Source organism: Fundulus heteroclitus, chromosome 5 (genome assembly GCF_011125445.2).
Source record: "Fundulus heteroclitus isolate FHET01 chromosome 5, MU-UCD_Fhet_4.1, whole genome shotgun sequence".
NCBI lineage: Eukaryota > Metazoa > Chordata > Actinopteri > Cyprinodontiformes > Fundulidae > Fundulus > Fundulus heteroclitus.
This window is the reverse complement of record NC_046365.1, coordinates 6,858,135-6,880,924: the sequence shown is the minus strand read 5'-3', so window position 1 is coordinate 6,880,924 and position 22,790 is coordinate 6,858,135. Positions and strand designations below refer to the sequence as shown.

The window sequence follows — 22,790 nt, the reverse complement described above, 5'->3', positions numbered from 1 at the left end:
GTGTGTGAAAGAAACATTCACTGATAGAGTGAGAGAATAGGACAAAGGATGGTGTGAGAATACCGTATCTGGCTTACCGTTAGCTGCTAACAAGGCTAACGTTGGCATCTGCTCCAGAGCTACCTGTTGTTGGGAAACAGAAGAGCATAACCCTTATGAGTCCAGCCATCATTAAAACATATTTTGTGGAAACAGAAAATAGGGATTGTTAGTGCAGCCCCCCCTAAAAAAAGAAATAAAAATTGGGATTGTTAGTGCCCCCTCTCAACAAAAAACTAACAAAACAAAACACTGTTAAAATTATGTTCTTGTGAACCAAATATCTTGTATTATATTTTCTTGTAATGTGAGAGCAGCACTACGTGTCTAACTACTACCAAGAAGAAGCCTAACAAGGACAATATTAATGGCATAATTAAAGACCTTTGAATATGTTTTCCTTGTTTGAACAAGTACAGGCCCAAAAAATATAAGATCAGTTTCCTTCATTTGTTTGTGATTTAAATATTAGTGATGTTCAATTTATTTGCCCTTTCTCTCTTTCACCACTGATAATTTTATCCAACAATCTCCGCTATGCCTTTTTACACGCAGACTCAGGTTCAGTTAGGTCAACTGTGCTGCTAAATATCACACTTGCCATCCTAATTATGCCCTGAGTAGTACTAGTGAAAAACTAATGTTGAATAGCCTCTATTGATCACACACATATTTAAGAAGAAGTTCTTTGTGTTTGGTCTGATTAAAGTTCAAAACACAAACCAAAGGAATTCGTAGATAACGCAACTCATGCATCTGGCACGAAACAAGTGGGCACCGATGCTCTATGAACAGACAAACTTTTGTTTTTACCCAACCACTTTTCCTGCCTTAGACACTTTGGTCGCTGTTTTTGCTTTGGGTTTACAAAGGTTGCACTATATGAGCTGTTGCATTAAAGCGTTAAGCTTATGGTTTCAAAGAGGACGAGCAGGATTGAGAAATCACTGTTTCATATATAATGAGACGTGGTCATAACAGAACTGAAACAAGTTGCCACACCTGGGTTGTCCTCAGTTGATGCATGAAAAACAGGCAGATGCAGAGATGTGATGAAAAGTAGAAAGATAAATACATTACACACCACGTGTGTAAGTTTTGAAACTATTTTGACGTATGTGAACTATATTCAGTTTCTCCAGTCTTTAGCAACTACTCACTTCTTCATTTTTAGAAATATATAACACTCTCCTCAAAAAGTTGTAAAGTTGTAGAGGTCCTATATTTGGCCCAAAAAAAGTTAAAGTGAGTCAACTTAATGGTGTTTGGGAGTGCTTTAGTGATCATACACTACTACTGACTCTTGGAAAGCTGTTTTGAGGCAGAGCAGGTGTTTAGTTGTTTTGACCTAGGCATAATGTGGTAACTATAGCAGCAAGAGTCTTGATACGCAAAAAGGTGTGTTTGCGTTACCTCTCACTCATAAATGACAATTTATGGTTTGTGTATCATCATGGCCTCATTTTCATTTTTACCGCGGATCTGCCCTCATGCAAAGCAGCGACGATAACAGAACACAGTGTCTATGAAGAAAGAGACGAGGCTGTTTTCAAAGTGTAGACGGCGACACGATTAACATATATGAGATAATATTCTACTGAAAACATGAGTGGGCTAGGCGCTATTAGACGATATATCGCTGATTAGTAACGGCGCTTCTTTGTGTGGTCCTCTGCAGAGCCTGAGTGGTGAAGATGCAGCACACCACCTGCACAGAGGACCGGATCCAGCATGCGCTGGACCGGTGTCTGGACGGGCTGAGACAGAGTCCCACCGCCGCGCACCACTGGAACGGTAAGAATACAGAAATTATTGTCATTTTTTTTAATCAAGTTATCTGTGGGTCTAACTAGATAATTAACATAAAATAAACCACATTTTGTGATGTGACCTAAAAGTAATAAAAGTGAGTTTTGGTGGGTTTTTTTTTGTAGTTTTTAGGCCTTTCAGGAAGAAACTTTATTTTTGTGTAAGGGGATGGATCTGAAATAGGGGAACAAAGTGTCAAATTTACCCTTAGCCCATTTAGCACTCCAAACGTCTCCACCTCTACATCTCTTTTTTCATTTATTTTTATTATATGTTAAAATATCATTGCTAATGTTAAACTTAAAAACAAAATAGATACATCTAAACCACAATACCATATTGGGATAATTGAGTATGGATTACAAATTGATTTATATCGAACATATATTTATATCATACTTATGGAACACTGTGGCTTCCTATTATATGGATATTATGAAGTGATTTTTTTTTTTTATACAAATAATTACAACAATGTGTATTAAGAAGTCACGGTTTGCAAATGAGGAATGAGGAATCACCTCCTGAAATCAAAGTCAACAATATTGCATCTTCATAAGCCTCAGTTATTAACAAGGCTCTGTGACACACTCACCATATTTGTACAAAACAAAAAACAAAAACAAAAAAAAGTATCATTGCAACAGTATGAAAATAAAAAAATGAGAAAACCACTGAGAAAAGATTGGCAAGAAGAGCAAATCATGTTTATATATTTGTCCTTACTAGACAATGAATCGCATTTGGAATATAATTGCAATTTTAAAAGACATAATTTCCAAATCGCAGAGGTCTGTAATTTTTAGCTATGTAGCAATTAATGGATAAGACACGTCCTTTATGTGTCGGTAACATGTTTAAAGTGGGTTTGCCTCCACATGGAAGGGTAGAGAATTGCAGCAGTGAGATGATCTAATTTTATTATTTGTTTAAGAGTTTATATAATTAATACTTTTTACCAGAAACTTTCAGGACTCTCACCATAGCATTAAGTACCGGTCAAACTGTTTAATATATAAACTTGTTTGTTGGTTGCACTTTATGTTCAGCAAGGATTTATGTCCAACTCCACAAGCTGTTCTCTTTAATAAGAATATTCTGATTAATAAAAACAGTCACATCTCTTATTTTAAATAGTCCTTGTTTACAAATCACAACTATGGTTGAAATATATCACAATTTTGATCTTTCGCAAAACCGTGCATCCCTACTTTGGGGAGTGAAGTACAGGAATGAGCCAGTTGTTTTGAGCTGATCATCCCCAATGACTTAAAGTATCAAGAATCCAATAAACCCAGGCACTGGTGATGGCAGCGGTCTGCTGAGGTGAACTCCTCTTGGTTTACGTGCTAAATTACTCCTTGACTTATGTGGACCAGCTGTAGAACTGAGTCGTGAGTAATGTTGTTGGTTTCAGGTGTGTACATGCTATCAGCAAAAAAGTATTAGACCACACTAGTTTCTTGGTTGTAATAATAATAATAATAATAATAATAATAATAATAATAATAATAATAATAATAATAATAATAATAATAATAATAATAATAATGCAATAAAATTATCAGGCTAACAACTGTTAGCAAAAAAAAATTGTTTTGCAAGGCAGCCATGTTGGATTTTGAGGTTGTGGCTGGTAAGAAACAGAGTTTTCCACCTTTTTGAGAATATTTTTGGTAGCTTTAAAAACTAGCAACCTAAACAGTTTTATTTGTAAGTAGGTATTTAAACCATAAATAACACTGTGTCATCCAACCCTTCAGGCAGTGTTTGATTAAAAATAGTTTTGTTTAGTTGTTGTTTGAATCACGGACCAAAACAAGCCAAAAGCAATTAAGCTCCTGTTGTACTACTGTTGTAAAATGTCTTTCAAAATGGCAGTTTTATGGAAACTTGGTATTTATTGAGGTGGTAGAGAGCATAGAGCACTTTTTAAAAGAACAATGGCAATTTTGAGGGGATTGTGCTGCTGTTTCTCAGAAACGTACGAGCAGTTCATTTCCTGAGTAATATTCACACCAGAACCACCTGAACTGCTCCTCCTCAGAAACATGACAGTGTCACAACAGGCACCCCGAGGGGCAGCTTTGAGTGCATGTGAGCGCCAAACTGTTTTTGAGCTTGTTGTTGGTGGTGGTGGTGATACTGTTGCTTTCAGATCGTCAGAGCGACGTATTATTGCTTGTTGGAGGAAGTAGTGTGAAATAGACAGCTGGGAGGAAGTGGTGGGTACAGACCGCACTGTGTGAGTGAGGCGTCATGAGGCAGGAGTTACAGCGGTGCACAGAGTCAAAAACAAAGGCAGAGGATCACATCAACATCAGCCAGCGGCACACAGAGCGATGCACAATAGAATCAAATATGATGAACACTTGTGTTGAAGCTTGACTGTATTTATTGCCGTCTCTTTAAGGACATGTAGGCCTCTACTGTTAATGGGTGTGATTAATTACTTGTTTATACTCGGCATGCAAAGTGCTAAAATGATCAATTCAAAATGTAGCAGTATGATTTAAAGGTAGCAGCTTGATTTTCTTCTCTGACATCTGGTACTGGAAAATTAGCACTTAGCTCCTCAGTGAACACAGGTGATCATATGATGCAAAATGTTGGCTGTTTTTTTTAAGATTTCGGAACACCCTCTGAGGTATGAGCTGTATTTACACCCCAAACTTCCTGATGTATCATCTACAAATATTTCTGTGGAACTGCAGCAAATCGTGTTTTGCCGCTCCCTTGGAAACCGAGCTCCATAGAAACACATACACAATAGAGAGTTATTCAAAAGATGTTACATGAAAAGTATGGTACTTTCACTTTTCAGCTGGCTTTGTAAGTCAGGGGGTGGGGGATCAAGAAAGGGGGCTTTAAAAACCAGCTAATATTGAGTCTCGTTGTTTTTTTTCTCGACAATGTTTCAAGCTTTTCGACCACTTCTACAGTTGGGTAAAACAACACATGTATGAAGCACACTCATAAGGTTTACTTTAAAAGTGCTACTGTCCATCTCCCAGTAAGTCAACGTATTTAATTGTAGCACTTTGTTTTGCAATTTATAGTTCAGAATCAATTTTTGTATGTGGTGAATATATTTGCAGTTCCTTGCATCAGGAAATAGCTATATCTTAACAGTACACATATACTAATACACATACTGTGTATACACATATACCACTATACAAGAATGGCTTCCAATTAGTCAAATTCATCCAATTTTTCAGCCAATTACTTTAGACTGCTCCAAGTGGTAACCAAATGCTTGCTAGGTGATTGGTGCCTTTGATCCAACGGGACTTTAGACAACTAGTCCACAGCTGTTGGGGAAAAAAAACGCTGCATGTGATCGTGAGTGTGACAGGTTATCCATGTATTTTTTTTTTAGGTGTGTTTTCTATCTAGTAGACAATGTTTGATGTATATTACAATCATTTTATCTTTCTGTCTTACTGGTAGCCCATGATAATTCATGCTCAGACCATTCTGACCTGTAAAAAGAAAGATTTATTTTGTTTTCTCTATGTTCTGAACTGTTCTGATGTCCCTGTTTTGTAAAATGTGCAATGACAACAATTTTATCAAACAATAGTGCCATATGTACATAGATTCTATATCTCAATTATAACGAATTGGGGATTGCCAAAATCTATAAGAGTATGTTTTGTACACCTTTGAAAATGTTGAGATTTGTGAACAACCCCTTTGTCGATCATAACGAAGCACCTTATTCTTTTTTTGAACAACTCTCTCCCATTCTATCCAATATCTGTGTGAAAGTGTGTGCTATCCATTGTATTTCAGTGCTGATGTGCTCTGCGGGTCAGTCGATGAACCGCTGGAGCTTGGAGGAACTTGTAAAGAGAGATCCTGAGAACTTCCTCATCCTTTTGCAACAGATCATCAGGAAGACAAAAGAGGTGACCGCCCTTGGATCCTTGTCAAAGAGATCAAATCACACTGCGGAATGTTATTAATGCGACGGTTGCTAAAAAATCTTTTCTCTCCCTGTGTGTGAGTCCAGGCTCAGGAGCAGTGCCAGTATGAGCTGGTGGCCCCCCTCGCCATTATGTTCACTTCCACTCTGCTTCAGGTAAGCCCCGTCTAAACGCAGACGTCATCAGCAACATTTACCCTATTTGGGCCTCAGAAAAACCATTCATGTTTAAAGAACACGTAGGAAAACTCTGTTCAAAAGGTCACTTACTGTAGTTCCTCTATTTAATTCACCATGAGGTTAGTCTGAAATGTTTACAGCATACAAGAAAAAAATACTTGATCAACATTTTGTGCAAAAGTAAACTAATTCCAAAAAGCATAGAAGCAACTGAATTATAAGAAAGTAAATATGCTGTTTTAGAAATTCAGTTTCACCGGATTACCACATAATGTAGCTAATAGGTTCATTTTTCCAATCCCAGATTAGTCCCTCATTTTTCTAAATAGATGCTTTGTGCTTTGGTTGCAGACCCCGTATTGTCCCCCACACACTGAGCTCCTGGAGGAAGCCCTGGAGGTGTTTTACAGCTTCCTCACTTGGCCTGAGCCGTACTGCAGTGTGTGCAGAGAGCTCCTCTCCATGCTGCAGCTGGAGATCAAGGCCCCTGGTAACAATCAAGGAAACCGTGGTTTCAAATCCTTTGTTTCTTTGCATTGTGAATGTTTTCTGTTACTGTGAGAGCACTCCCTCTAGCTGCAGGTCAAGGATGTGCAGCCTCAGGGCAGGACAGAATGAAGTCACAGCTTTAGGATTTCTGGGCACTTCTTCTTCTGTGAAAGCGGATGTAACTGTTGTTACTCTTACGGAACAAAAATTTGGGAACTACATCTAAAGTGCAGCCGAGTTTACAGTGATGACTGATTGAAGTGCTAACATAGACTGAATGAAATGGTTTGAATTATCTGACTGAATGTGCGTTAGGTTGTGAATAGATATGCCTTTTCCATCTACTAGTCCCATCCAGTCCAGTGTATGGCTAATAAAGTTAGAAACAAGCGAATCTTCACTGAATATTTTCCTTTTTCTGCTTTTCTCACAGGAATTTCCTTTCAGAGGCTGGTTAGAGAAGAGCAGGGTCTGAACACCTCTGACCAAACTTCAAGGACCATGTATGTCCCCTTTCTATATCTCCTAACTGGATCTTTACATTTGCTACAGACTGTAGGAAATACAAAGTGAATTCCTGCTGCTGTTGCATATTCTAAAATTCAATTCAATTTTCAGTAAAATTTTATTTATATAGCACCAATTCACATCATCTAAGGGTACTTTAAAAAGTCAAATTCAGTCAAATCATTCAGATTAATCAAAAGGTTTGCTATCTAAGGAAACCCAGTAGGTTGCATTGAGTCTTGACAAGCAGTATTCAAGCCTGACTGAAACTCTTCAAAAAGGTCATGACTTTGTAAATATTCACATACTTGATTAGCAACTACTTTCTTAAGAATTTTAGATAGGAAAACAAGATTAGATCTTGATCAAGAGAGGGTTTCTTAAGTAAAGGTTTAATAACAGCTAATAACAGTCTGTGGTACATATCCATTTAGTAAGGATAGATTAATCATGTCTACCATGGGGGCATTAATCAAAGGGAATACCTCCTTAAATAACTTGGTTGGGATTGGGTGTAACATACAAGTAGACGGTTTAGATCAAGCTAAAAGTTTAGATAGCTCAGAAAGCTCTACTGCGGTTCAAACACCGATCAGGTTCTAAAGATTCCTCCAACGCAACCTCACTTACTGAGGATGAGGTAATCATGTTTGGGAGAATGGCAAAATGATTGAGAACTCCACTAAATTAAACTCAAAGATTATTAAAAAATGGTCAGATAGGACAGGGTTGTGATGAAATACTGTTAGTTCTTCGCAATCAATGCAATATGTCAGCACAAGTTAATAAGTTAACCAACTTTGGAGGAAGAGACATTATATTTAATGAACCACATTTAATTGTTTTTTATTTTTTTTTGGTTCAAGTTGAGTCATATTGATTTTTATGAGATTTTTATGATTTGCTCCTTTTAGATCCATTTTTAATCTGTTCAGTTTTGGCCACTGGAAAGACTGTATCTCAGTGGGATAATGGGTGGGTAACAGTACAGAAGCTGCAGAGAAGTGTGTTAAACTATGGCTCTGCTTCCTAGTCTGGACCCTGGGCTGTCAGTATTTTGGAGAAATAATAAATCCGCCCAGATTACTTTAAAGAAGAGCTGCACCATCCAAAGTGGGATGGATGCCGTCTCTCCGGATCAGACCAGGTTTTCCCCAGAAAGTTAGCCAGTTATCAATGTAGCCCACGTTGCTATCAGGACACCATCTAGACAACCAGCGGTTGAATGACGACATGCGGCTAAACATGTCATCACTGGTCAGTTCAAGCAGGGGACCAGAGAAAATTATGTAGTCCGACATTGTTTTAGCAAACTTACACACTGAAGCAACACCAACTTTACTGACCTCCGATTGGCGTAACCGGGTGTCGTTACCGCCAGTGTGAATAGCAATCTTACTGTATTTACACTTATCCTTAGCCAGCAGTTTCAGGTAGGATTTGATGTTACCCGTTCTGGCCCCTGGCAGGCATTTGACTATGGTCCCTGGTGTCTCTAGTGCCACGCTTCTGACCATGGAGCTGCCAATTACCAGGGTCGGCTTCTCTGTGGGTGTGTCGCTAAGTGGGGAAAATTTATTAGAAACGCAGATGGGTTGGTGGTGACCTTGGGGCTGGAATCTAGAGCTATGCTTCCTGCGTATTGTCACCCGGCGTGGTTACCCGGCTGTTCGGGTACGGCTGGGGGACTATTATGTTAAGCTAATCTCTGTGGCTTCACGCTAGCTAAGGGGCCTCAGCTCTCTGCTGGTTTTTCAACAGCGCGGAGCCGGGCATCCAATTCTGACACCCTAACCTCCAAAGCTACAAAAACACTAGATTTACCATTATCACTAAAGTAGGCAGAGGAATAACTAAACATCAGATACAGAGATCAGGAGAAAGGGGGAGACTTAGACAGAGATGGAGAAGCTGATGGATGGATAGGGGAGGAAGCCATTGTAAGGCTAAAGCTATGCTAGGCTAACAACCTCTTACCATGTTGAGAAAAGTGAACCGTGTGAAATACAAGGAGTCCCCAAAAGTGCAGCAGCAGAGAATGTGTTTTACATGTGCTTATGTTTTAGAACCTGAGAGATTTCACAGCAAAGAGATTTAAGATAAAATCGAGAGTCTGGAACACCACCCCACAATCCACACGCAGCAACAGAAAACAGGAAGTGATGCAATATGCCTTACAGCAATCTCCAAAATGTACATCAGAATCCATAAGGCCTTGAGTATTTGCACTCAAAGGTTTTGCACATTAATGACACTACTACCACAAACTTAACATGTATTTTATATGATAGACCAAATATAGCTTTTCAAGTATTGTATTTTTACAGATAAAATCTGGCAAATTTGCATTCAGCAGCTCTGAGTCAGTGGTTTGGGGAACTCCCTTTTGAGCTATGTCCCTACTATCGTTGCATATCTAGAGACTTGAATTTTTGGCAGTTCTTCTTCCCAAATTTGCAAAAGGCTCAAAACCAGTCACTTAAAATAGAGAACATCTGTGGACATCAATTTTCAATGGCTGGGTCATTTTAAAACATGAGCATGAATCTTGACCTTTCCGTGGCTGTATGTTTAGAGTGCTCACCTTACACCTGTGGTGTAAGGTGAGCATCCGGCCCAGCCTGAAATCTTTCACGGCCTCCAACGAGGTCTTTTTCAGGATTGTTCAGTCTTTAGCGCCCTCCATCTTCCTATCAACTCTGACCAACTTCATTGTTCCTGCCTAAAGAAAGTTGTCCTCACAACCTGATGCTACCACCATGTTTCACTATTGTAATGGTGTGTTCAGATGGACTTTCACATGGTTTTTTGTTCTTTTTATGTTTTTGTTTTTTATATAGAAGCCAAAAGGTTTTCATCTTCTCTCACCAGAGCACATTCTCCCACCTTTTCTAGTGTCCCCATATAAATTTGACTGCAAATAAACAGCCTATTGCTTTTTTCTTGACACACTAGATTTCTGAAGTGCACAATTAATGGCTGCCAGGCAAACAGATTCTCCCACCAGAGCTGTGGATCTCTAGATATATTGTTTTAGTACCTAGCTCTGTTATAAACCTTTGAAAAACCTTTTCCTTCTGACCTTTCTGCTGTTCTTATTGGTCTTCATGATGCTATTTGTTCACTAATGTTCTCTAACAAACCTCTGAGGCCTTCAAAAAACACTAAATTAGACATAGGTGGACCTATGTACTGATCAGGTTATCCAAGTAAAGGGGCATGAACATAAATGTACACCCCACCGATCAGATTTTAATTTGCAAGACTTTTTTGAAACAAGATATCATTTTTCTTTCACCTACCATGATGCAATTTTTATGTGTTGGTCTTATAAAAATCTTTATAAGTTCCATCAAAGTTTGTGGCTGTAACGTGACAAAATATGAAAAAGCACAATGGGTATATATACTCCTGCAAGGGACTGTAAATGTTCCGTTTAAAATGTGGTTTAGTTTAGTATCTTCTGCTTTTTTATGCTACTAAGTCTGTCTGCTCTGATGTCACACTTCAGAAGTAAAATAAGAACAGTTGCACACATTGTTCTTTGGAACTACATTAATAGTGTTTCCTGTTTCTGGGAGCAATGCTTGGACCTAGAAAATCTCCCCTTCACACCCTTCCTCACTGATAACCTCATAACAACCATGTGGTATCCTGCCTGCATCACTCTCCATGTGACTATGTATGACTCTACCTGTCTGCTGCCGGCAGGACTGTGCTGCTGATGAACCCAGACGAGGTTCCCGCTGACTTTCTCGTTGTGGCCGAGCAGCTCAGTGGCATTCAGCATTCAGAGAAGGACACCTACATCACCCTGATTAAACACGCCTTCCAATCCATGCTGGGCACCAAGTATCCTCTGCAAAGCATCCACAAGGCTCTAGAGGTATGCTCTCAAAGTCCTGGCATCTACCAGAAAACACAAAGGCAACCAAATTTAATAAGAGACGCTTATTTTTGCAGTCAAAAATGGTAAATGAGCTGAAGGAGATGTTCTCCTCTGTGACCGACATCTTCGAGACCGCCGCCGTCATGAGCGATCCAGGAAAAGCTCGAAGTCACGCCATGCAGGAACTGGAGCATTTGAGGAAGACACTGAAAATCCCTTCATCCAATGGGAAGAGGTCTGATGGTAAGCGGATGGTTAATAATGAGCGATAGGTCAGGGGTTTAGGGTATGACTAGAGATGCACCGATCAGAGATTTTGTGACCAATATCAAATCACAGATTTTTTTTGTTATTATTATTATTATTATTATTATTATTATTATTATTATTATTATTATTAAAAGCTAATAACAAAAAGTAATGACATTCCTCTTTCTACATAAATTGAAAATGTATCTAAATTGTCTTAACAAAAAAGTATAATGTAATCCAGTTTTCTCAAACACATCCCAGAGTTAGAGAGGACCCCCCCCCCCCCTTGTGCCACTAAATTACTGTAAAATCACAAGTTATTGCTTATTTTTCTAATATGATTTAAAAAAAATAGCTGTGTCCAGCACAAGAAATTTGCTTAAGTTTACTTTTATGTGTTATTACTGTTGGATTATTTATTGCAGGTATAAAGGAGGCTTAAGAGCTCTATCTGTCATCATTAACCATTAATGATTTATTTTATATAAATTATTAATGTTGAATTGTTTAACAGAGACTGTTCTCTGTCGCAGCTCTGCTGTTAAACCTGGTCTCTGGTATTTCAAAACAAGGACAAATACCTACAGAGTTTACATTGTTTACTATGGTTTGCACCTTATATTAGCATTTAGCTTGATATGTGCAGTTAGCACTGCTAGCGCAGTTACCGTTATTTACCGTAGGCAGCAGCCTCGTTGTATTCCCTGTAGCTTTAGTGGAACCTCGTCTTAACTGAGATTTCCAGAGAGTTGCTAACGTTTTCTAAACGAGCATGTCACATTACAGAAACAATTAGGCTCTTCAGAAGGATAAAACAGATCGACTTTGCTGTAACATGTTCAGCCTCCTGTTGTTTGCTGAAGTCTTGCCCTCTGATTAAAAGGAGCAGTCTAAACAAACAGCTGACATGGCTCTGTAGAAATTAAATGTTCCACTCTTGAAGCTTGGAAAAGCTGTCGGTGCTTCCTGTGGCCTTGTTTTTAAATGCCTCATTGATGATGAACGTACCAAACACTGAATCTGGCTAGCTTCATACAGCTGTGCTTCAACTGACATGATTTTGAACACCTCACTGATACTAGAATAATAAATGTCTGACTCAGTACATCTCTAAATCAAACATGTACTACCGTTTGAGCTGGAATTTGAATTTCTTCCTCTTGTCTTTTACTCGTTTCCAGGAATCCTTCAGACCTTACCTTTGCCCACTGCCAAAACGTACATGTTTCACTGGGAGAAGGATAACTTTGGTAAAAACTCCAGGTTATTCCAGTCATAATTTAGATATGTGGAATGTATTCTGAACCGCTGAGTTTGAATGCTTGTGTTGATGTTTTTGACTTGAAACAGATGTTCTTCACACCCTGTTGGAGCACGATATTGATGAATTTGGCACCAGTGGGCAGGCTGTGGAGGAGAAGGAGGTGGACTTTTATTATGAACAGGACTTGGCAGAAGATGACGAGGAGGGTCAAGCAGTGGTTTCTGCTCTTATCGCCGCCGAAAGCTGCAATGGCAACCATCGGGCCTCCACCTTTTCCACCATCTCCTCCACCTCCACCACCTCCAAAGACTCCATGTTCTCCACCATGTCTCTGGCCTCCGAGTCGTATCCCCCTTCCCTCTTCTCTGTGGCATCTGGGGTCGACAGCGACTACTGTGACGACTCCGACGAGTACATCAGCTCCTCTCCTGTGGCTGAGAAATGTTCCCCGAGGTCAAGCAAAGTTTCGACTCGTCTCAGCCAGCACTTCCAGCGGCTATTTATCAAACCCAAGAACCCCAGGATGCTCTCCAGGGCTAAGAGCTTGGGGAACTCTGAAGCTAAAGACATTCTGGTGGTGCGGGAAACGCGCTCCAACTCTCTGCCGCAGCAGGTTAAGTTATTCAGCTCCGACTCTCTGCCAAGGCCTCAAACCCAAGCTCTAAGACATATCTGCTTCCGAAGGAGGCCCATTCTGAGCAGTGACGAGGACAATAAGAACAATACGTTAAGAGTGGTGGTGTTTGGCGCTGATCATGTAGCCGGGAAGGTAGCCCGAGCCTACAGTAGCTTGAGGAAGAACGAGAGCACGTGTCCTCGTCTCACAAGAGCCTTTAACCTGCAGTTCTACTTTGTGCCGGTCAAGAGGGACTCAGGATCAGGACACCGGAGGGCTTCCACTCCTTTGGTCCAAACGGGGTCGCCGAAAGGAATAGGGTTGCCCTTGGTGAGTAGAGGAATAGTCTGACCAAACCCATCAACATCCTTGTGAAAACGGGTTGCAGAGTGCGTTTTTTTTTTGCCAATTTGTTTATTCATAGATTCTAGATTGGGAGACTCCCTGATCTAAACAGAATGTTTGTCTGTCCTGGAACAGTCAGTCCCGGTTTCCTGGTAGGAAACTACAAACTGTCAAATTTCCAAAACCAGGAGATTAGAAAAAAATTCTTTCATTAAATGCTAATATTTTTTATGGAAATGTTGAAACTGTCCTCTAGGAAATGTGAATAACTCATTTTTATTCATACATGACCCAGGCAGGACAGTAAACGTATAAAGCACCACAGATGAACCACAGGTCCGACAGGAAATCTGTGATTCACCTGCAGGTGGGGTCTGTCACCTTCAGCAGGAAGGTGCCAGCAAAAATCAACTAAACTGTGCAAATTTCAGTCTAGAATACATTGGAATTTGGTCATGGAAAATTGGCATGACAGAATGACCTGTACTGGATCCCAGTACTGCCAAGGCGTACTGGGATCCAGTATGCCTTGGCCTTCCAACCACATAAGAACCTGCAAGACAAAAACAATACGCAAGCCAAAAGAACATTTAAGCGGGGCGGGCCATCTGATTTCATTCTGTTACATAGCTGGTTTTCACAATGAAGCCTCCAGAACACGGCCTGTTGCGGCGGTTAAAAGTGAACTAATGCATGTTGTTCTGACCGATTAGGATCAGAACCACACAGGCGACAGCACTAACGACATCGCACATCTCCTGGGCATGTTGGACCCGTGGTACGAAAGAAACACCCTCAGCCTCCTCAAGTTGCCTACCAACGTTGTCTGCCAGGTATATGTGCAATGTCAACTTTCATTTTTTTGTTTTTTTACATTCTGTGAGAGCCAAAGTGTGGCTAATGGAATTCATCTGGACTGCTAAATGCTGAGGTTTACAGTGACTTCCAGAGGTGCTCTCACCCCTTAGACATGCACACATTTTTCTGTGTTACAACTACAAGCCTTAATGTATCTTATTTGGAATGTATGTATATAGACAGTCAAACTTAGTAAAGTGCTTAATTGTGAAGTGTAAAAAGATGCATATATGTTTTTTAAAAAAATGTTTTAGGCCCCTTTACTCTGAATGAATGAATAGTGAATTTAAGACATACAAACATTATGTATAAATATTATATGTAATTATATTAATAATAATATATATATAATTATATGTGTAATTTATTGTTTATATCCTTCTCCTTCCTATAATCCTTAACGCCAAAAGTTTTTCTGATTCCCACTTTACTTATTAAGCCATACTACTCAGTCTGTCACATAAGAAGATAAAGTAATATACTATACATTTTAAACACGCCTACACACATTCTCCTGTACCTGGGCACATCTACATTCAGATTCACTCTCTTACCCAACAAAATAACCAAAGTTATGACACAACATTAAACTTACCTAGATTTGGCCATCCACCTTAATCAGAAGGGGGTGCAAGGAGAAGAGGCAGTCTTTGGTCGGATCAAATTTTGCATTTTCCCAACAAGCCATTAAAGGACTCAGCAAACTTTATATATGGACCCTAGACATAGAACAAAAGGTATATCGAGAGCATGTGACAAGGCTTGGTATTGCTGTTCACAGATGCTCTGCATCATATCAGTTATTTTTGCAAAGAAGAACGAGCAAATAATCTTTTCTCTAGATATGTAAAGCTGGAGGAGACATAACCCCCAAAGCCTGTAAAGCTCAGCTATAGTTGCAGAGAAGGTGGTTCCACAAAGCATCGACTCAGAAGGGGCTGAGTCCAAATGTGCATTTCACTTCTCACATTTCTGCTTTGTAAAACAATTTTAAAAACATCTGTCCTATTCAATTAACTTCACTCTTAGGTACTAATTTGTGTTCGTCTACCACATAAAATCCCAAATGATATGTTAAAGTGTGTTCCTGAAACGTGACAAGAGGAGGAGAAGAAGAAGAGGTGTAATTACTTTTGGCAGGCACTGTAAACACCTGTTAGTCACGCCTGATGTTATGCTTCAACCTGCTGGCCCTGCCCTGTCTAAAACTGTACTCTTGATGTTTAAATGTCGTTTCAGCAAACCTCAAAAACCGAGTCGGCCTCCTACGATAGTTCCTATGAGCAGCGTCTGCCCATCCTGGCCGACTTGGTGCTGTACTACTGCCGCTACGCAGCGCGCCCAGCTCTGATCCAGCTTTATCAGGCGGAGGTAATGGACTCACAGTCAGCGCCGATGCACATTTTTTTATCCCTCCCTCAATGAGACGTTTCAACGCGTACCCGAGCCGCCGAGTGATCCCCGCGTGCTTTGGATTTTGCAGCTGACGCTGGCCTGTGGAGAACGACGGACCGAGGTGTTTGTTCACTCCCTCGAGCTGGGTCACACCGCAGGAACGCGCGCCATCAAGGCCATGGGTGAGTGCAGCACGCAGGCCAGACACAGGCCAAACGCACCGCCGGGTAAACATGAGCGAGGCTGTAGTTATGGAAGAGGAACGTCTGCTGTTTCTATATAACTCCATTTACGTCAGTTCTACTTTCATGGCTTAAATAGTTTCTGCCGCTCGCACTTCTGGTTTTTCATTTCCAAACAGAAGTAAACGTTCTGGGAAAGCTGGTCACACCCCTCTACCTTGCAGTTGATATGGGGACCAAGCACTGAATGAAAAAGCATTTAGCTTCAATAGGCTCCAATACATAGTGCAATTAACTATGTGGTATGTTATGCGTCACTGTATAATAACCTGCTGCTGCCATGTTGATGATCCAGTTGTTGGTTTAAACGCAGGTTCTGTTTTTATTCCAGGCGCTGCCAGCAAACGGTTCGGCATTGATGGGGACAGAGAAGCAGTGCCTCTTACTCTGGAGGTGGTCTACAACAGGGTAAGACGATCAGAAGTTAAAACGGCATAGGCAAGATGCATTTTATTAAAAAAACTGTAATCTTACGTATGTTGTTATTACCACTGAAAAAGGAAACCGTTACCTCTTTAAAGACGTTTCCTTCTTTTTAATGAAATTCAGCTGGTTTCAGTTTCTGTCACTTCTACTGAACAAGTCCAAGTTCTCTGTCTTGACTAAGGCTGGGTGCAAATCAGAATTAGCTGATTTTCTGCTCACTTGTCTGTGACAGGTGACCAGCAAGTAGAAAACCCGAGACATTTTTGTTAACCACACCTAAAAGATACCCAGTCATTCTGGCCTCAACGCTCTTCTGCGTGGAGGCTGTTACTGAGGGAGGAAAACTCAAAAGGATGCTATTGATAGTATCAGCCAAGTTTTTCCGTACAGTACTTTTTTTCTGTCTATAAAGAGGTCTGCATGTTTTTATCTGGCTCTTCTTCACATGTGAGCAGACTTCAAACCTCCAGCAGCGGCTCGTGATTTAGGTCAGCTGAGCATCTGCAGGGCGGAGGCGGGAGTGTCTGTGCGCTGCTGCCGGGGAAAAAAAGCACATAGTACAAGCTGATGTTACCACGATAAGAAATTCAGAAGTACTGGACAAACATTGTTTTTTTTGACAAGTGGCTGAAATAAACATGCATACAAACAGCTGTAACCCTCATAGACAATTTTAACATCTTCTGGGAGAGAACACATCTATTCAACAGAGACAGCTTCTCTCTAAATAGGTCAGGTGCAAAACACTTCATTTTTAAGATCTTCTCTTCTATGAACCATACACCGTCAGCTATGTCATTAAGCTAAGAACAGCAACAGATGATAAGCCCTGTACAGCCCAACCAAGCCAAGATAATCTGATGTTGGTCCCAAGAAGATTTCCCACATTGCATTTGATACCTTGATTGGCTCAAATCAACCTTTGGTAGGCGGGCACTAGGTGTTGCTTCGCCCAATCAGCTCGGAACATTTTGCTTAATGTTCCTCCTTTGCCTGAACGGCAAAGGGAACAGACCCAGATTGATAACGTGCAGAACCTAGATTGCTGCACATTATCAATCTGGCTTGTCAGGTTAGTGTGCAGTTACTCAGGCAGGACTCTGATTCATTGCTTCCCTCTAAACTAAACGTTGTTTATACCTGCAATAAATAATTCAACACTGTCACTGCATTCAGGTGTTTTCCTTTCTTTATCTGTCCCTCTCCTTCAGGTGGTTGTTAGTGGAAGAAGCCAGTGGAGAAGAGAAACCAAAGTCTGTACTTCAGTAAACTTGATCAAAGCATGCAAGAACCCTGAGGAACTAGGTAGGCCTCGACTGAATGCTCTGTTTAAATAAAACATGCACATTTTGTATATATATATATATATATATATATATATATATATATATATATATATATATATATATATATATAGTAATTATCAGAATCAGACTGAATTAAAAAAATATATATTTTTGTAAATTTCAGTAATATGTAAAAGCCTTAAGTTGAAGCCTGGTTCTTTTTTTTTTTTTTCTTCCAACCAAGTTTCTTGTAATCCTTTTAAGTGGTCTGAAACAGTGGTTCTCCAGGCTTTCTGAAGGACTGGGAAGGTTTTTCATTACACTTTTTTTCACTCGTTTTTAAGGCCAGTAAAAAAAGCTTGTACTTAAGTTTAAGCCATTTAGTTGGCGTTTTAATTGTTCAGATATCAAAAAGGCTTCTCAACTGACGTAAAAACCAGTGGCATCTCCTAACGACGACCAAATTCGACACTTTGTAAGCAGCAGCAGTGTGTCAGGAAAACCCAGTTTGTTTTTTCACTTCCTTAATGGAATCTATGACAACTACCAAAGATACCGCTGTAAAAATAGCATTCTGGTTAAAAATAGTATTTTTGCACCAACTAGGGGTTTTCCAAAGATCTACCAGTAGAAAACTTTGCACACAGCACATCCATGTCTCTGTCGGGTCCTGCTTCAGCACCAGGCACGGGGCTGGTTACTGGTACCAATGGATGATGAGGTGTTAAACCACTTACTGCGGTTTCAACTCATTTAATGACGTGTCAGAAACATTGCCAGTTTGGTAACAGTTATTTCTGGTGGTGTGACTCATAGAGCAGTCTATCTCCCGTGTGTGCACACTGCACACTGCTGGTCAGCAGGATGAAACGTGGCTACTAGAGAGTAAATCTTAGCTGCCTGGTGCTGGTGCAGATGCTATAGAAGTGCCATACATCCCTGTTAGGGTAACTAACTCTAGATGGTAAACTGGGACCTGTTTGGCTTGATGGGACCTGTTGACCAGCTCATATCAGCGTGTTATACATGTTACTAAACCTTTCCAGTGGGGTTATGCCACTGCAATAAAAGATGAATTCATTTTGAGTTGTTTTCTATACTGCTACTGTTTCACTTATTTGTAATATGCGATGCCTTGAAGTGTGTGAAACTGCCGTCGGAGGAGGAAGCGTGCTAAACGTTTGCATAAATCTGTCAGATTCAAAGATGGAGTGCCTGCAGCTCACCATGACTGAAGTCCTGAAGAGACAGAACGGCAAAAGCAAGAAGGGTTACAACCAGGTAAGCTCTGACGTGACATCAGCTCATCTCGGTGGTTTTGTGGTCTGTAGGCCGTCGCGTCGAAAACATCGCTGCAGCGCTTCCCCTTCAAAGGCGCAGACCTGAATGTGACTTATAGAATCTCATGCTCCGATTTCACAAATAAAATCACTTATGAGAGCAGTTTTTCACGCCCTCTGCTTGATAGAGCAAAAAGCCACATCACACAAGGCCTGTTTTTGTGTTTTGGCAAGAAAATAGTTTGCTCAACATAACAGCTTTGTCTCTCAGCGTGCTAAGGAATTTTTTTTATCTGTTAAAATGATGTGCCTTGGCTTGTTTACATTTCTCAGAAACCCAAAGTACAACAACGGCAGATTTTTCTTGTTACATGCAAAAACCCTCACAACATAACTTGTGCATAGCTGTGAAGTGGATCAAAAATGACGCATGGTTATCCATTGTTCTTGTAAGTAATTTAAAGATAAGATAAAAAGTTAGCCTTGCATTTAGATTTTGCCGCCTTTACTCTGGTACCTCCAAAATAAAATCCACTGGCGATCAATCGTCTTCATAAGTCAGCTAAAACCGACAGCATCATGGAGACAATAGAACCCGGCTGATAGGTGGAAAATAACGTCGTGGAGACCTTTAAAGTCGGGTTGGTGTAAATGCAAACCTACCGAGACGTGGCTAAACTGACAGGCCAGACTAAGATGTCGTTCATTAGAGAAGATGTCCAGGTCCCCATAGTAACTCTGTGGGGGTTGCTGAAATCCACAGCTCAGGTTGGGCAGATTACTGACTGGGCCACTATTGGCTGTTTAAAGCACACTGCAAAAACTGATCTAAAAATAAGTAAAATGTTCTTAAAGTTAGTGTATTTGTCCTTGATTTGAGCAGGTAAATAAGATGTTTTGCCAATGGAATAAGATTTTTGCACTTAAAATAGGAACAAGTCATCTCCATCATCTTATTTCAAGTGCAGGATGTCTAATTATCTTATTTTAGGGGTCAAAATACTCATTCCATTGGCAAATAATCTTATTTACCTGCTCAAATCAAGGACAAATACGCTAACTTTAAGAACATTTTACTTATTTTTAGATCCGTTTTTGCAGTGCAAATCTGGCGTTTTTGGTTTAGTGCCGCTGTTAAAGGAAACCCCTACGACATCCTGGCTGCAATTTGCCACAAGCTGTTTTTGGCAACCCTGCAAGCACGTGAGAAAAAGGAGGCAAAAAGTTTTCATATTGGTCTGCATGTGAATACAGTATATCACAGAAAAACTAACGCTTCACATCCGCCACGATAAAACATGGTGGTGGCATGCTTTCCCGATCTGACTGAGCTTGCTTTGCTTTGCAAAGAAAAATGGGCCAAATTTGTCTGCCTAGCTGTGCAAAGCTGTTTAGCTGTTTGATTTATGGGTATCAAAGTAAATGGAGGTTTATTCAGATAGTCACCACATTTATTAGATTGTCTGGTTTTAAAATGTTCTGGCATGTGTAATATTCCTTCCACTGTACAATTACGCACTTCTTTACTTTGATTTGCCTCCTAAAATCCAAATAAACCTTATTAAAGCTGGCGTGTGACAAAATGTGGTAACGGTGAAGGTGTTTGAATGCTTTAACCAACTATGACTAATACTATTACCGTTGTTTTGCTCACCTTTTGTAGCAGCTCACCGTGACTGAGGTGAAGGTGGACAAGGTGCAGGTCAGTGGAGCTGGAAACACAACGTTTGCCGTTTGTCTGGACCAGGATGAAAAAAAGATCCTGCAAAGCGTCACCAGGTATGAGACGTGGAGCGACAAGTCGATTAAAACCCATTCCTTCAGGGAAATAACAAACCACCGTGTGCTGAGAAGCTGCTTTCCTGTGCTTCATTCGTCAGATAATTTCCCACCACAGTCGTATTTTCTCCTAAAGTGTGCCGTTTTGTTCTCTGGTTCCCGATCCCGTGGTTTTCCCCCCCCCTCCTCTAACCCATGTCTGTCCTCCCGTCTCATCCAGATGTGATATATCGGTGTGCTACAAACCTGACAGCTCTACTGACTGGAGGCTAAGGAAATCCCAGGCTTCGGCTCAGATCCAGCCTCTCAACCCCACCTTCTGCTCCCTGCTCTGCCTGCCCATCGTAACCTTCAGCGGGGCGCTACCCTGAGAACGTTCCCCACCGCTTTCCGTGGATTCCACCGGACAGCTCTTCAGCACTGTTTATTCTTTGTACACTTTGCACACAGAAGGAAAAACATGCAGAACTTTTACCCGTCTGTGCCGGTTTTCTTAAAGGTAGTTTGGTTCAGTCCAGCACGGCAGATTTTGGACGCGGGTTTTGGGAAGTAAGCATTTGCACGCTGACCTCCAGGCTTCACCGTCCTCTGATCCGATCAGTGCTCTTAACCCACACGATACCAAGACTGTCTGGAGACAGGATGGTTGTTGTTGTTTTTTTTTATCAGTGCAATGCAGTCCTTCGACGTGATGAAGAGAACTTTTCAAGTTTCACTGCTCAGGTTTCACTTCCTTTTTTATTTGTGTTTGTTGACAAAACTGACTTTAAACCACAGTTACATTAGAATGTATCATGGCTGATCAGGGTGAATCTTAAAAGTCTCAGGAAAAAATTGGCATTCACGCTGGCATCCCCTTGATAACATGTTTTGGTAAATCCGTCCTACAGGCAGAAAGGTGGGATGATATTTAGGTTTTCTCGATCTACCCACACGATCATCGCTTCAGAACTGTTAGCAGATTATTTGATAAAAAGAAAACACACTATAGATATCGGCTACAACATGTACATTTAAGGCTCTTAAGATATTTCATGTACTATAAGGTTTACTCATCGCCATCATGTTTTTCTGTGTATCATGTGATCTGATAAGCGACTCCCTGGGAGAACTATTCTGTCACAGTTTTAACTGCAGCTATGAATATGGCCACCAGGGGTCTCTGTTGACTTTTCATTAAACATCCATTTTACTGCACATGCAAAATTTGAACTAGAGACCAAACTCTCCGTAAGTACTGTAATATATCATGAAAATAATCATAATTCAACCTGATAAAATGAGAAAATAATCAATAGAGGGGGATATTATGGTGCTGTAACATGCACTCACATGGACATTTCCTATGTAACTAATTACCTGCACTTTCTGAAAATGTAATACAGTGTGTGACAATAAAAATATATTTTGTAGTTTGTGGGGTTTTTTTTTAAGCAAACAATATTTCATTAATTTGTCAGTGGTATTGCACTTGCTACTTTTTATGTCCAATGCCTTACACACATGGCTTCAACCCTGGAAACCTCCTCTGAAGGGATTACGCCGTACACCTTCAAAAACGCATTTCTGCTTTTTATCCCTGCAATGCACATAGAGGAAATGGAAAAATAAAAAGGAAAAACATAAATTCCATTGATCTTCACCATGAACGGGCTTATTTTAAATAAGATTGTGAAATTATTTTGTTTGTTTACTGTTGGATTCTAAATTAGTAAGAGATTAATTTGAATATGTCCATTGGATAAAAGTGCTTCAGATGTCATCACTAAAGTTGGACGTTTCTCCACAACTGAATTAAAAAAAAGCAAGTGCCTGATTGAAAGACTAAGGGTTTAACACAAACGTTCTCCTGTAGTCTTCATATACATGAACTTTAGGGTTCTGGTTGAAAGAAGTCTTTGCCTGTAAAGAAACCCTCCCAAAGCCTAAAGGGAAAATGTGTTCTGTCCGATGAAACCAAACTTGTGAATGGTAAATTTGATGTGAAAACAACAGAGTACCTCACCACTGGACCACCATACTTAACAACAGAATATAGTGCTGGCAGCATCTCAAGACAGAGACTTTTTGTCAGGGTGGATAAAATCATGAGCATTTATTACAAGTCAGCTGTGATCCAAAACCATCTTCGAGTGAGGAAAGACTTTAATGGGAGACAATTAAAGCTGTAGGATGGTGTATAATCTGTGAGGTCATCTGACGG

The 22,790-nt window shown here is 40.3% G+C and overlaps 1 protein-coding gene across 1 annotated transcript in view; it reads left to right on the top strand.

Moving 5' to 3' along the window:
• Positions 1 to 21,999, top strand: part of pik3r5 (phosphoinositide-3-kinase, regulatory subunit 5) — a 34,999-nt gene extending 13,000 nt beyond the window's left edge. The window contains exons 2-18 of the mRNA XM_012873169.3: positions 1,718 to 1,833; positions 5,647 to 5,762; positions 5,867 to 5,935; positions 6,311 to 6,449; positions 6,882 to 6,951; positions 10,667 to 10,841; positions 10,919 to 11,087; positions 12,278 to 12,346; positions 12,447 to 13,306; positions 14,035 to 14,154; positions 15,419 to 15,550; positions 15,663 to 15,756; positions 16,148 to 16,224; positions 17,454 to 17,547; positions 18,727 to 18,809; positions 20,472 to 20,587; positions 20,808 to 21,999. Coding sequence (XP_012728623.2) covers positions 1,734 to 1,833; positions 5,647 to 5,762; positions 5,867 to 5,935; positions 6,311 to 6,449; positions 6,882 to 6,951; positions 10,667 to 10,841; positions 10,919 to 11,087; positions 12,278 to 12,346; positions 12,447 to 13,306; positions 14,035 to 14,154; positions 15,419 to 15,550; positions 15,663 to 15,756; positions 16,148 to 16,224; positions 17,454 to 17,547; positions 18,727 to 18,809; positions 20,472 to 20,587; positions 20,808 to 20,958 — 2,634 coding nt within the window. The 5' untranslated portion in view covers positions 1,718 to 1,733 and the 3' untranslated portion in view covers positions 20,959 to 21,999. The remainder of the gene's footprint in view (positions 1 to 1,717; positions 1,834 to 5,646; positions 5,763 to 5,866; positions 5,936 to 6,310; positions 6,450 to 6,881; positions 6,952 to 10,666; positions 10,842 to 10,918; positions 11,088 to 12,277; positions 12,347 to 12,446; positions 13,307 to 14,034; positions 14,155 to 15,418; positions 15,551 to 15,662; positions 15,757 to 16,147; positions 16,225 to 17,453; positions 17,548 to 18,726; positions 18,810 to 20,471; positions 20,588 to 20,807) is intronic.
• Positions 22,000 to 22,790: the final 791 nt, after the last annotated feature.